General features: G+C 34.7%; 1 protein-coding gene across 2 annotated transcripts in view; it reads left to right on the top strand.

Annotated features, from left to right (window-relative positions):
* Positions 1-17095, top strand: part of LOC112597758 (ABC transporter G family member 9) — a 52402-nt gene that overhangs the window by 27204 nt on the left and 8103 nt on the right. The window contains exon 1 of one of the 2 annotated variants that reach the window (XM_025343950.1): positions 15848-15917. The exons of the other annotated variant lie outside the window; for it this stretch is intronic. Within the exon in view, the coding sequence (XP_025199735.1) occupies positions 15889-15917 (29 nt within the window). The 5' untranslated portion in view covers positions 15848-15888. Of the gene's footprint in view, positions 1-15847; positions 15918-17095 lie in introns of those variants that run through there. 2 annotated transcript variants of the gene reach the window in all.

Genomic DNA, 17095 nt, shown 5'->3' with positions numbered 1-17095 from the left:
ACACATAATATATACCGAAAATAGTATATAGTATATTACTATATATTGTATACGTCATTATAATGACTATACATTTTAATGGCGTAAATAACAAAATAAACAAAACGCTATAAATCAGTAGATATCTATATACATAAGATACTCATTTTTAGTATGCACAATGCGTGTTAAAAAATTATTGGTGTGAAAAAACAAATTGAGTTTCACACTATAATTGTAATGTATTATTATTAATTAACGATACTTATAGTTGATGCTTTTTTTACCAAAAAAAAAAAAATTATTTTATTTTATAAGTAATAGTCATCAATATAATTTATCATAATATATCATCTCACATTCTCACTTTAGTAGGTAACTTCTACATAGATATACCTGGTGGCTGATACTGATAGAATTTTAACATTTTTCTTGGGACGGTTGAGGATACAGTATCCCTGAACCCCTCTCCATTAATCTACACTGATGGCTGCTAGTAAACACTTGTATCCGGCTGTATGGTATCTGGTGGCTGGTGTATATTATGTTGATACTTGTATTATAATAGTTACATACATATATAATATATGGAAGCATATTATTAATTGTATGACTAATACTAATAGTACTATTTTCAGATGCTGGGATTTTTTTGACCGCTTAAAATTATCTTTTAATTATATACATAGGTACAATTATTTTTTGTTTGAATGAAATAAAAAACGTATTGTAGTTCGCATATATCATAAATACGTACTTACGAATTTAGTATTGTACGCGCAGTTGCACTTTTAAAATAAGTTGTAAAAACGTAATTTTTACGTGAATATACGTCACGCCACTTGCAATGTGCTATTTCACGATACTTTAATTATTGTGTTAATACAATTGAAAATCCTGACGAAGCTGCTGTAAGTAACAACAAATAATTACAATACCTAAACGTCCACGTTTTGCTCACACTGAAATAATATGACATGAGTTTAAATATTATTTATTTTTAACAGATTGAATTATATGAGTACTAGCTGAGTACTACAGACTAACTTTTCAATTATTTTGACGTTTACCGCGCGCGAATCGTGTATATTAAAATATATATAATATAATACATATATAATATATGTATACTGTACATACTTGGCATTCGGGAAACGCGCTATAGTATTTAAACAGCGTCATTTGCAAATCGTATGTATTCAGCGCCCTTGACGATGTCCGGTTCAAGGTCTTTCCGCCATTTTTATTTCTTTTTTTCTTCTTTCATAATGATTTTTATTTTCATTCTTCTCCTACAATTTTTTTTTTTTTTTAATTAGCCAATATTCCCTCTCAGCACTATGGCCACCATTCTCGCGTAGTATCTTTTTTAAATTAGTGACACGACGCAGAAATTTTATTAGCAGCCATCAATTTGATGCGGCGGCGAGCGTGGGGGTCAACTAGCTGCCGAAAATCGTTTAAATTTAACACAAACAGTTGAACGACCGACAACACAAAATTGCTATAAATCCATTCAAATACAGTCTCTACCGAACATTAAGAACAAATTAAATCAATATCCGAAGATAGTTTATACTATATTTTTATAAGAGCCGCACGCAGAGAACAATAATACGTATAAGAAAGATATATGCAAAGTTATCAACGTTTTGTGGTCCATATTCGTGATTGAAGATTTACGAGTATGTACAAGAAATATTCGATGTGATCTCTTTAACCTTTGAAACTTAAAATTTCAAGAGCCCTGTGTATGTACATACATTGAAGGCTGCGTCTCTGACAAGACCGTCGTTGTATACACATAAATATAAAATTATATATATATATATATATCATTTATACAGACGCATATGATAACACGCCGCTGTGGTTTAACGAACTCGCGAACTGTAATGATAACCTACGAAGATAACGTGTGTCCACTGCACGGCCGTAGCCACTTGCGTAATGCATAGATTACACGAACACACACGTATATAATCATAAATTGTAATTAAAAGTAGTACTATTTAAATTTAGTATTATTATTTATTACATATATTATATCATTATAATGTAGTTTCGAAGTTTGGATGTGTATAATATTATGTATTCGCTTAACTGTGCTCGAGCCTGCAAGTAAAATATTCTATCAGCAGAATGCAGTTCACCGAAAACTTGCACCTGCGACATATTTTAGTAAATATTATAGAAATATCAGTGACATAGTTGCATTATTGATATGTTATCTTGATAGGTATAAGGTATAATATGATAAAATAACGATTTCACAACTTAAAAATTATGCATTTTAAGGTAGTATAAAATTTCAGCATTAGTCATTTTAAATTGACGTGAAAAATTGCCTTTATCGTTCGCCTCATCACCTCCACAAATATATTACTATAAATGAGTATGCTATAACCGATTCGAAAATCTTAGTGCAAGTATTATATAATATTTGTACTTGTATAGTAAAATATGCATAATTTACATAATCAATTATACAATAACATTATATCGTATATCTTTAAACAGAAAAGTATACTAGGAAAATACTTAAGTATTTGAGGGTTCGGGGGTTCAGTAAGGTATAGCTTCGATCTTCTTCTCAAAAACAAATTTCTTGTTTGGCGTCTGCGTTTGCATTGATATAACGATAATTAATAGCATTTATAACACTACGAAATCGTTGGAAAATCTCACGTCTCCGGAAAAAGTTTTTATACGTAATACTTCGTCGATAGTCTTTCATATACACATAGCAATATTATAATAAATTATATTACTGCATATTACTATATTATGTGTGTTGTGTGTTGGATTTTCGTACATTACAATGTGTACGAAAACACACAACAATAACCGCTTACCCAAATAAAAACGATTATTACCATCACTACAACACAATAACATATCATATATATATATATACACTATAAACCGGGACATGAACCTTTTGAAAACAAAATTAAAATGAAAATACCTCGTCCCGAAACACATAATATAATATGTACTATATAGTTACAATAATAACAGCAAACTGTCAAAGTGTATACGTAAGTAAATTATAGTCTATATAGTATATACATTTTTATATTAATATTATATTGTGTGATGACACGATGGGGTAATATGGTGTGGGGAGGGGGTACAGGATGTGTTTTTATGAATCGTCAAGGTCGGGACTAGACAACGCGACTAATGTTGGGGCAGGGTATGACTGCAGCAGCAGCACCGCGTCGGTACATTATAAATGCGCCTTGTATACAATAATAATATAATGCGCGTACAATGCACGCAGCGGCGTTCCCCTTCCCGCTTGTCCGCTGTTGCGCCGCCGCCGCGGTAGTTGACGCCCACCCGACGTCGCCTTGGATACGTCCGAAAAACTTTTGTCGTCGTTACCTACTAACACATACCTACTCGCCGCACTCACAGCCGACGAGCGATCGACCCACCCGGTCGATGACGACTACATTGCAGATCTGTCATCGTCGGTCCACCGCTGCATGCGCTAATAGCCCGCGCCGTACCTATACGTTATTATTATTTCGATCTAAACGATGTTTTCATGGTCTATGGTCTTAACCTATCAGAGACCGACCGTACCAATAATCTTCGAATGATTCCGAGGTGTATTAAACTCGAGAGCGCGCGCGCACGTCCTCTCTCTCACTTTCTCTCTTTCTCTCTCTCTCTCTCTCCTGAAATCGATACGTAGAATATACACGAGTGTTACAGTATTGTTATATCATTCGTTTCGACGCTTTAGCAGCAGATCTCGGAAGTCAATCGGATCAGCCGCTATATTATATTCTCACTAGTGAATTTGAAGAAAAATATTAGGTACGTCCACGACTTCATCCCTTCGACTGCTTCTCGCCAACAATTTTGACCGACGTATCAAAAAAGCGTGGGTAATCAGGTGCCACGGCCTACGATACGACCAGATGGATTAGTGCAAATCACATAACATATATTATATATTATACATATATGATTTAAACGCGACGTGAGACTCGCTAACAAATAATTAGACTGGCTCAAGTAGAGTAAATTGTTCTATATATCTTTGAGCTTTGTAGCGGTTTTTTTTTTTTCTCTCACCGCGGATTACGGATGAATATTTGATAGTAGGTACAATTATTAACGATTTGATGAGATATTATTCGGTTATCCGACTAAAATTTAAATGCCGATTCGAAAACGCGGAAGTAAATTCAAATAATTTAGGGCGGTTAAAATAGGTAACACCGTGATATTATAATACAGTATACCGTGTATACCGTTGTGTGACGTAGACCCGGGAACGTGCAGGTCAGAGAATAAAAACGCGTATATCTATACGTTCCGGCATCGGACGCATTATAATAATATATTATATTATAAATTATAATATAATATTATATTTTAGAGAAAACGGACGCGGGCGGCGTGTGAAAAACGGCGATGCGCGTGCGCGTTCGTATCGCCGAGTGTCGGTCGAGTTGAACGTCCACCGCCGCCGTCGCGGCATCTCGCGCGGTCGTGCGGTGGCGCGGCAGCACCGGCACACGAACGGCCCTTCGGCGATGTGGGTCAAGGTCACCGTATCGCTTTCGCGCTCCGCCTTCCCGCCACTCGTCTGGGGCGGCGCGGGACTGGTCGCCGCTGGGTGTACCCTCCTTCCCTCCCACCCCGGCACGCCGACTACCGCCGCTAATAACATCAATCCGCCGCCGGTCCACCTACTCAAGCGCGTATTTTTATACATACACAATATAATATATGTACAATATACGTACTACGCGTACGTTTAGCCGCTCTATTGTGTACCGTCGTCCGATGCACGCGCATCATTTATCTCGTCGCAAGTCCATTTAGTACATAATGCTGTGTTGTATTATGTTCTTACCCGTGTAAAATAGTAAAACGCGTCCGGTATTTTGCCAAAAAGACATTTTAACCGTGTTTCCATCACGCTTTTTTTCTTTGCTTTTTTTTTTTTTACGGTTACGGCTCGAGACAATGCGCCGTCTTTAAAGTTTTTCACTACCCGAAATATATTTAATATTGCAAACATAAATTCTGATTCCATCATACGTGACCGAACGCAACTTTTATTTGGACGTGATATCATAAGCACATAATTATCATATCATATCAGTAAATAATAAATCATCGTCAATTCGAATTTGTTATAGACACTGCACCGAGACTCGCTAGCGCTCACAATACGCATTTAGTTTCTCTTACCGTGGCATGTGATGTCTGAATTATGTGTGTGCCTACCTGATTGTCGGTAACCTAAATATTTTTATAAAATCAAAATGACCTATACCAAAATTATAGAGGAAAAATTGAATATCTTTCGTACCTATATATATATATATATATACAGATACACGTATGTATAATTACATACTTCGCCACTTCGGTATTTTACGTAGGTGGTCAATAATAATAATAGCACTATAGCAGCCGCAGGTATACTACATTTTATGAATGTTGTGACTATAATATACAATACATATATTACAGTACAATTTATCGCGTATAATTTATATGCCATGATATAACTCTGAACGAATATTTGTATAATTGTGTCTACAGTGACAATATTTTTTTATACATGTAGGTACTTACGATATGTTTTGTATTATATCGTCGTGTAACATTCGTATGTGATTAATTAGAAATATACTGAAGTTTAATACCTACTCGTAGTGCGTATACTATATATAATAGGTTATAATATATGTGTATGTACGCGTGTGACGTATTTACTATATAACTACACCTCGGTAGAGAGTAGAGACATCAGCATGCGATTTCGCTCTCTATAATAGAAAAATACTCATAATAATGAAATATTTTTGTCATCTTAATCATTATAGTAATAACGGCACTATTGTTCGTCATTCACCCACTATTATTCTTTGGGTAATATTAACGCGACGGTAAGGTTTTATATAATATGCACTATATTATATTAACGACATAGTTTTCACTGAAGGAATACAAAAAGCCTACTTTATATATTGTATCGTATTTTATGAAGTATTTATGAAGGTGCGAATATTGCTTTCAAGATTATTCGTGGGTTACACGTTGTACATATTATGTAAATGACTAAATAAGAACTGCGTATAACAGAAATATTTATAATTTGAAATTGGATACATTATAAATGAAATATAATTACTTTAATTATTAATTACACACTAATTACAAAGAGTTATAGAATATTGAAAATTTGAAACGATACATATAGGTTAAGTCGTGTCACTTATAATATACGTAATTATTATTGTTTGTTGTAAAGACATAATTATAATATTAATTCTTATACGTTTCAAATGCTTATAATTCCTAGCTATAAGCATTAAATAAATTATATTGTAATATGCTCTGCAGTGTATATTATACAATATAGGTATAGGTTCATTAATAATTTATTAATTTTAATATTAATATTAATAAATAGTCTAGTCTGAAACAAATAAATAAGAAAATATTTCTTATATTATCTATTTATATAGAAATAAATACCTAGTCTGTTTTTTATTTTCATTATACTAATACTACTAAAATAGGCACCTACACAGGATAATGTCGATTTTTCATTAGTACGTTATTTAAATATAAACATAATTTAATAATTTAGTATTATACTAGTATTAACATATTGTGTATTCACTAAATTGTCGTATTATTTGGCATTAAAAATTTCTAAAATATTCATTACTTATTATATCCTGTATAAAACTGAGTTCTGAAACACGGAAACTTAAATTTAAGTGAGATCAGTCTCAAAGTTAAAAAATTAAAAATTTAATGTAGATACATACTATTATTTTATAATTTAAATGAACATTCTAATTTATTTAAAATCTATCTGATTAGTCATTTGTGATTCGTTTGCAGACTTATGAAATAGTGTGAATAATAATTGAAATAATGTAATTTTATAATACCAAATTTCAAATTTTTCAAATCCTTATAAATTTATAATATTAAAAATGTTTTAACTTCATTAAAGGCCATGAAACAGATTTTAAAACTATTTATGAAATATAACAATATGTATATAACCTAGAACATCACTAGACTCTCATATATAACATTTATTAAAAACCTTTTAAATAATAGCTTTAAAAATTATCACCAAATTCTTGGGAATCATAATTTACTTTATTATATAAATAAAAGTTTTTGATTTATTTTTAACTAATCAAAATAACAAATAGCGTGAAATAGAGTAATATATACATTTTTCATTTATGATTTTATATGTAAACAAAATTATAGTTTTTATTTCGGTTTTCGAGTTCTGCAGTAAAAATAAAAAACTATAAAAGTATTCGAAAATACTTATAAAAACTTTTTATAAATTAATTAATAAAAACTTTGGCTGTGTACTATGTACATACATAATATATAGTGATAAAGTTTTCAAAGTTTTATTGATCGATGTAAAATGTATATTTTACGTACTCATAAATAATATCATTTACTTTATGCTACTTTGTATTTTTATCTTATAAATATATATGAAAATTGTAGTCATAAAATTCCATAAATATATACCTCTAATATTATTAAAACAAAGTTTACAAGTTCTAAATTGATTAATTTGATCTAAAAAATGGTATTGTATAAAATTAATAATATTACTTAATATAACTATACCTATAACACAGCACATTTTGTGAAAATTTAACAATTTAACATATGTGACACCATCATTTTCTGTCAATATTTTTATCATTGTGATTTTTATTAGTTCCTTAACTTCTTTCTAACTCTGATTCTTGTTTATATTTTCTTATAGTGTCTAATATAATTTAATTTAATTTAATTTACAGGTATGTACTGAGTTGCACATAATAAATCTATAGATAGGTACAAAATACGAATAATATTATATTTCACTATATTTATAATGTTATTATGAAATAGCCAAATTATTAGATTATATAAAATTATTATTGTTGTAAATGGTCGTTTGACGATTATTACATTAGAATATGTTTAAATATATACTGCGTGTAAAAATAAGTAATATCATATCTCATATTTTTCAGTAGAATCATAAAGATAGGTCATATACGTGCGTTAGATAAACGACAGTGGTGCGTAGTGTTTTTAATTTAAATACAAAATACAAGCAAATACGTGCGAGTTGAAAAAAATAATCCTCTATATACACGCGTAGGATTCGATAAATAGTAATTTGTTTTTTAAATGTTTTGCTTAAAAATTAAAAATATACTGGTGTAAAATTTCTCAAATTGTAATACTTGAGCACCTGGCTATAATATAATCGCACCATTCTCGACGGTCGCGATTTAAACACAATGATAATAATATGGAGTTTTGTTTTGTTTAAAATTGTTAAATAATGAACTGTGCCATGCGCGAGGTCAATTAGTAAAAGTTTATTTATGTACCGTCTACGCGGTAATTATTATTCCGACGACAACGACAACGACGACGGGCAACGCTCTATTTATTGTTTAATCCTGCACACTACGCACCGAAAACGTTTGTATGAGCCACAATCAATGTAGACTATAAAAATTAAAATGATTATAATATCACAATATTATTATCATCTACAGCACGATTCGCGGGTCAAATATTATGAGTTATAATAATAATATGTGAAAAATGCAGTTGGGCCAGTGACCGTAGCTGTGCGTATAATAATAACATGCGGCAACATTGCAACATCGATTTATAATAATATTAAATATATATTATACGAAAGAAACTAAAAATTCCTGAGGAAAAATGCAATTTTATTATTTTCAACTTTCATTTATATTCCGTGCATATATAGTTGTACGTTGTACCAGTACGTACTGGCTATTTACTGTAGAAGTGTGCGACTGAAACAATATTGGCGATAGTAGCTTGCTGTACACAATATAATACTATATATATTATTAAATATCAATATTATTGAATTTATAATATTTTAAAAATAAATTATATACCTACAGTTTATACATAATTTATGACTGATATAAAAGGTGGCTGTAGTTATTGATAGTAGTGTAGTTGTTTATAATCCGAGTCGATGTATAATTTTGCGTAAGATTACAAAAAATTGATATAGGTATAGATTTAATGTTATCTTTTTTTCTTTTACATATAAGTAAACTTCAAAAAACATGATATACATCACGTTATACGATTATATACACAACAACAACCAAATAACGAAAAGACCGAGGATTGAATCTTAAATTTAACTCTTATATTTTTTTTTTTTTTTTTGTAAATAATGTCATAATATTAATTAATATAAATAAGAAATATACATTTAAGATAGGTAGCGCTTTGATTTTTTATTAAATACTTGTCATTGCATGTCGTGTGAATATCTTTAATAAAAACGATTTGGAGATATTTTTCTAGAATTTAATTAATTTGACTTCAAGCCTATTTATGTACCAACCCCTCTCAATCAGCGCTAATAATAACCATTAAATATATATTTTAATGCAATATCGCCCGGATTAAAAGTTAGTAAAACATACCCAAACAATTTGAAATAATCGGCTGACGATGGTATTATAGTAATTAAAAACTAATATACTAATATGTAACGAGAAAACGACAGAAAAGCGCAGTGCGGTGATATCGCGAAAACGACTTCGTTTGATAATAAATTATGTATGCATAATATACGCGTTTTCACAAGTTCCTTGAAGTTAATGAGAGCATTAAAAGCATTAATCTCCATCATAGTACCAAATGTTAGAGCTCAATGTATATACATTATAAATAATTAATGCTTTTAACCTACCCATCGGTTATCCGTAGTTATACTCGTATCATTATACACCCACCAACTTCACATTGCGGAACACGAAAAGCACTAATTCTCGATGGAATAGCAAGTTTTAGCTCTCAATTAGTGCTTCACCGACCCCGCATCATTAAATTGTGGTTCGATATGACTAGCTGACACTGGCTAACTGCAGGACGTGTGTTTGTCTACGCAAATCGGTGTTTTGTCGTTTTTCAAACTCATACACCAGCTATCATAGTATACGAACAATTATTGCTAAAACCTTATAAACCAACCATACCTACCAGCTACGGTTATGTATTTTCGGTTTTGGCACTCGACTTAAAACGAAAATCGTATTTGATATAGGGGTTAGGAGGTACGTTTAACGGCTTAAACAATTAGTCGATGGCACTATCGGGTCGCTCGGCCATTGCCTCCACCCACACAGACCAAACGCGCTTATAATATTATTATTATATGTAATTCGTATTAGTGCGACGTGAATTAATGTTAATAATAATATTATGATTGATTAAAAACGTGCGATGATATTTTGCTGGTCGCAAATCATCAGCGAGGTGGTCTGTGCACCGTAAACGCGTTACGATGATAACAATAATATTATCATTGTCGTGCGCGGAGAAAAACAAACGATGCGACGACGAAAACAACAAATCTCAGAACGGCGAGGAACAGGACGTATTCTCGCGCGCGCCGTTCGAATCTGGCACAACGCGCGGCGCGAGGCGATCCGCCGCGGCTGGCCCGGTGCCACATTACCGCGGAACACAATGTCTTGTCGCATCGGTACACGAACCCGGAGCCTAGCCGTTTTTATTTCATTTTTTGGCACGCACCTCTTTCCCATCACGTGCACCTCCCCTTCGGCCGATTCACGCGTTCTCCGCGGCCGCCACCTTCTTCCTCTTATCATTGTTTTTTTTATTTTTCGCTCCCCGTCCCGTCGGCGAACATTTCGGGCCGCCGCCGATCGCGAAAATAAATCAAACGATGATCCGCATTCATAATACGCATGATGTTACATCAATATGATAATACACGCGAGTTTTCGCGCGAACTGTGCACCGCGCGCCGCAAAGGCGGCAGCAGGCGGCGTCACTCCGACGAATTTACGTAACCGTGTTATAATATTATCGTCGTCCCGCCGCGGGGTCGACGGCCTCATCAGCTATACTCGCGTGTAATTCTATACCATAATAATAATACCATATCGATTTTATTTATTTTTTCATCATTATTATCATTATTATTAAGACCGAAACGGCGGGGCCGGCCGTCTCGATGATAAAAAAAAAAAAAAAAAAAAAAATCATACTATACGTACTGATTGCCCCGCAACCCGGCGGTGTCCGTCCGCACGTAAAAAATAATAAAGTATGTGCAGATTATCACACACGATTTCGTGCACGTAAAAATATATTAACAATTATATAAAAATAATATGTATATCATTATTATAATAAGGTGGAGGACACTGCCACACATATACGCACACCGTTACGGTCGATTTCGTGGAGAGGAGAGGTCGTTGGCCGGCCGCCGCCGGGTCGCCACACTGGTAACTTTCACTAGCGCCGCGCCTCGCCGCCCGGTGAACCCCACCACCCCGTCGCGTTTCCGTGATGCAACGATCGCCCCCGTCAGCTGACTAAACTCGCTAGCGTCGTCGTCGTCGTCGTCGTCGTCGTCCTTGTCTCTTCTCGCGTTTCTCGTTCGAAGTTTTCTCCGCGGCGACGAGAGCATTTCTTCAAACCCGCACGCCTATCGTCAAAACGATCGACTATATACCGCCGATCTTCGCGGGACGCAGTTGACCGCTATATACCCGTGATAACTTACAGGGGTGCAGGTCGGCATTGCAGACGTGTATTATAATATCATGTCTTGTATATTATATACCTACTATTACAAAATATAGGTACGAACGCAGTAAATTATTATGGTATTATCTCATTAGGTATACAGAATCGCATTATTTTATCGAAACCAAGACGTATGGAATAATTACACGCGAGCGCGATGAGGTGATAGAGGTAAAAACAAAACCAACGAGACGTATATGTACATAATAATAATAATAATAACAATAGCGTATATAACCCGGTTGTTGTTCCGCCGCGGTTAGCCGGCCGTTGAACTATGTCCCAGATTCGTGTGTATACGCGCGCTATAACCGCCGCTACCGCCGCCGCCGCCGCCACTTCGCCTGTAGAACCGCCGCAGCCCGTCCCGCCGCGCTCGTACACACACACACACACACACGCACGCACAATGGGCTCGTCCCGGTCGCACGTCCGTCCTTGCGCAGCGCCCGGAAAATCGCGCGGCGTCCTTGTCATCCTTCCGGCGACCCGTGTACGTGTACCAGGATCTCGGTATACTCTTCTATTGCTCATCACTCGCTCTGCACCGCGTCCTGAGGGGGGGGGATTTAAGGGACACGCGTAGATTACGCCGGCGAAAACGGTGACAAGACGCGCTCGTCGGCCGGATCCGTCGCCGGCCGTTGACCCCGAGTGTCTACGCGATGTTATATTATTAAATATACACGACGACGCTGGCGAGACCTGCAACGGGTGGGCGGAAGGTGGGGGGGAGAGGGCATTGTTGCAACCGTTGCCGAATAATATTGTAATTATTATCACGATACCTACTTAATATAATTGTGCGGGGCGCCCGCGATTGTGCAACAATAATAACGGTCTGCCAAAACACCGACAGCAATACGCGTGTAGAGCCGTAGAGGTACTATAATAATGTAATAAATATTATTATAATAATGATAATTCGAACAAAAGAGGGTCCCCCGACAAGTGGCAACCGACACACGCGTTCGAATAACATATATTTTATTATTACTATTATTTTTAATAATACCGGGTTACAACCACTGCCGGTTACGGTATATTTCGTTAACGCGCGCCGTCGTAATAAATAATAATATAACATAATAACAATATTATATACTCGCATTATAGGTGGGTGGAGTGTAAATAGGTATCGGTGCAGAAGGAGGCGATGGCACTCGCGCGGATACGGTACAAGGAAATCTGGTGTGAGCGCGGCCGACCTGCGATCCTCCCCTTCCCCGCACCCCACGCGCACATCCCTCCGCGCGCGTCGCGTCGCCGCCCGGGAGTCACTGACCGATTATGATCGTCACCGACACCTTTTCCTACTCGTCGCCCTCTCCTCCGCCGCCCGACTATTTCCCAGTCCGCTAACCAATCCCACCCCTCTTCGCAGCCGTACACACAATAACTTATGATACCATATCATACGTATACTGTCCTCTCCTTCGACGCACGAAAAAACTTACCACGTGACCTACTTGCCCGCACAACGATTATATTATCATTATTATTATTATTATTATTATCATAATATTATCATCGCACACCTTTATTATTATTGTTTTTTTTTTCTTTTTCTTTTTTTATACATATTGTTTATTATTTTTTCTTTCTCTCCCTCTCTCTCCGTATCCGTCTAACCACTCACGTTCTGTTGTGCGGTTTTTTTATTTTTTTTTTTTTTTAGCCGAGGATACGCACACCACCATTATAAATATACGTACGCTGTGTTATAGGTGCATTATAAATCGTCGTGCGCTGCTCCGCATTCCGGACCCATTGCCCTAGTGAACGGCAACGGCGGTGGCGACGGCGGCGCGTTTCCCCGCTCGGTCTCCCCCGTCCGATTTCACCTGCATAATATAATACGACGACGACAAAATATATAACAATAATAAATAAAATAAAAACACCGCTGCGGCCGTGATGTGGCCGATCCGAGTCGTTTACCCAAACGGATTTCCATCGTAACGTTTATTTTAACGTATATTTTAGTGTATCGCGACGGTGTAATAACTATATTGTAATTATTGTTTTAATGCGATGTTTAACTCGCGTGTCTTATAATTATTTATGACGCATACCTACACGCGGTGTGCCGCCGGCGGTATTTCTGTCGATATATTATTGTACACGAAAGTCGCAAATATTGTGTTTAGACAGCGCGGCGCAGCAGGAACCGCGAATTTTTTTATTTTATTTTTGCGATTGACGAACATTCGCGTTGTAATGCGTATACGGTAAAAATATACTGACTTCGAGACGACGACGACAACGACGACGCGCGCGCGTGTTTATTATTAAACAAATAAAATATATATAATAAATAGGGGTCAACGATCGCGCTTTTTTATGAAGATAAACGTGGACACGACCCGTACGCGCACACCGCACACTCGTGCGTAGTTGTATAGGTACACATTAGTATAGTACTTGCGTGTATTTGTGAATTGTGTTTTTGGTCCAGGTTTTCGCCTTCTATCTATTATGATGTACAAACGATCGCACGAGATCACCATTGACGTGCTCGTGTTACAATATTATCATTGTCGGACGCCGTTAGAAATTTAAATCAAATCAACATGACAACATTCGTTCGTATACATTAATCATCTCGGAAGCGAATTTACGGAATCTAGTCTACACTTAAATGGTGTATCGTATTGTTGGCCGTAGGTACGTACACCCTACTCTGCAGCGGTAAATTGCGATAATAATAATAGTCAGTCGTTTCACGTTTAATTTCAGCCGATCGTAAAGTCCACGCATATACATTTATTTTTTGCATATTTTTATTAATATTTTACGTTTCGTTAGAGCTGTTATTCTGTCGTTATTACGAAATGCATTCGAGTCGTACTACGTTAATTGTGTTGGTTTTTGTTTAAAGAATTATTTTTATTATACAAACGAATATAATATACTATTAAGTATACACAAGTATCAAAAATGCTTTCCTAACCGTACATATTCATTAGAGCATTTTCGAGTTTGTCGAACCATCTGTAACACTTACTGACTATTTTTCTTTAAGAATACAAACGAAAAAAACAAACTCGTCTCACGAAATGCAATCTTATATTACAGAAGACACATCGAAATACTGAATAATGCAGAACGGATTAAACTTTAAATGTAGGTAGTTACTAACGTAACCAGCTTTGAAATTGAATTAATTTAAAATTTATATTTTTTACAAGAATATAATATGCATTATTTTTATATTACAAATATATGACGTATAATCTATCTATATTATATTATACTTTCGTTTTTCATGTAGATATAGTTTGTAAATGTTTCCTTTAAATTTTAAACTTTATTCTTTTAATTGTTTACCGAATAAATTATATACTCAATGATTATACATATACATTGGTCTTAGGAAAAGTTATAAATAAAGTTCATGCGGTACCGGGTATACTGCTTGGTTTCTTTACATTTAACATACATAAATTGTAGAAAGTTCCATTACGAGTATATATTATCTTACGTAGTAATACGAGTTTCAAGATTTGCAATGAATTTAAAACAGTAGAATTAAAAAAAATACATACTCGTTATCAATTATTGCAACAAAAAATTGCGATTTTCCATCTATATAAAATAATTTAATATAAAGGACGTTGACCGATTAAAACGTTTCTCGTGAAAATCGCGTAGATTATCATGAATAAAAAAAAAAAAACAGAGAAATAGAGTCGACCGCGGTGATTATACACCTATATATAATTATTCATTTTTATCGAACTATATTTTTATCTCGGTCTCGTTTTCCGGAAATTGTATTTTTTTTGCCGTGGCAAACAATAGTAGCTCTCACGGTCCGAACGGAATGTCCCCGTGCCCAGACATAATCGCGATATATATTCACACACACACACACACACACACACACACGCATATTTGCAAACTCCAAAACGGATTTATCAAAAACGTTATGATATGTACATAAAAAAAAAAATTCGATGGTTAGCAAAAATATAATACTAGCCAGCCGACTACGCGGGTAGTCGATAAAACGTATATAAACATTTATAATAATAATAATAATAATAATAATAATAATAATACAGTTCGCACGGCCTACATCCGCCCAAGTGTTGCTGATGGTCTTTTATCAGTGGACCAATGACTAAATAGTTTTGAAATATTTTTTCCTCCTATCGCATTTTAACGGGCACACACCACTCACGTACTACGCTATTTTAATACAGTGCGTTCGCTGTTCGCGGTTAGAACACCTTGCAGCGCTCGCCATACAATATGATCAAGAAACTACTCGCGGACTGTTTGTAAGTTGATTCTTTTATTTTTTGTTTGTCAATTATTATTATCAAGCTTTACGATTTATACAGTTGCTAGTTGGGAATTTACAAATATCTCTAATCGTTATCATATCTTCGTGCTTATCTATATTAATATTTATATAATCTAAAAAAAAAATTATCGTCAGTGTTGTAAATGAAAAAAAATTTGTATTCATTCAGCTGTAGAAAGTGTGTTTATATATTATGTGGCAAACCTTAATTATAATATTATGAGCTTTCTGCAAGTGACCTTTAACCTCTTCCACCCAATGTATTTGTTATATAGCACCTCCGGCTCTGAATATATTATTTATTTGTATGTGTTATAATCACAAGTAAACTTAAATCGATCATCAGTTAAAAATTAAATTATGACTGCATTTTTTTTTCAACTATACGAGATATTGTGTTATTATTATTTTATTATATTCGTGCAGTGTATATATTAAATCTATTATAGTGCAGCGCGTACTAGCTATACGTCCCGATGAAGTTTAACCGGTCTTGTCAGCAGGTCATCTGAAACGAAGAGAAATAGAAAGTGGTGTAATGTAAAACTCGCGGTCGTTTATTTATATATTATTATTATATACCTATAATATAGCTGCTTAAAGAAGCGGGTATATATGTATATGTGCTGTATGTATGTATTTCAGCTGCCAGTGCATATAAGTTATTGACTTCGTGTGACGCTTGCCAACTAGAAAAAAAATAATAATAATAAAACGGAAAACGATTAAAACGCATACATGATATAATAATTATACTTTGACTCATACACTCGCCTAGCCGTTACGATTGCAATCAATACATTTTTATATGCACTATATATCTATGTAGCTGCGACCGTGGACTATAATAATAGTAAACGGTCAGATTGTGCATAGTTGAGGAATGCGTGTTTTAATGCACTATTTAACTTTATACTATATACAGTACATGATACACTATACATATTAATTGATATTTAAATGTGTCAAGTTTTTTTTTTCAAAAGACTAGCTATAATAGTCGTCTTCGTTGGCAAATTACAGCAACTATATGACTGCGCAAATAAATGTGGTGTTGAAACGATGTTTTTAAACTTCAAAGGACGCGGTGTAAAATATGTACTTCGAAAAACACAATATTATAACAACTTATGATATTACGAGAGACATATT

This window comes from Melanaphis sacchari, unplaced genomic scaffold, assembly GCF_002803265.2.
Source record: "Melanaphis sacchari strain LSU unplaced genomic scaffold, SCAv2.0 Contig43_pilon_pilon, whole genome shotgun sequence".
Taxonomy (NCBI): Eukaryota; Metazoa; Arthropoda; class Insecta; order Hemiptera; family Aphididae; genus Melanaphis; species Melanaphis sacchari.
This window is presented reverse-complemented; position numbering and strand designations above follow the sequence as displayed.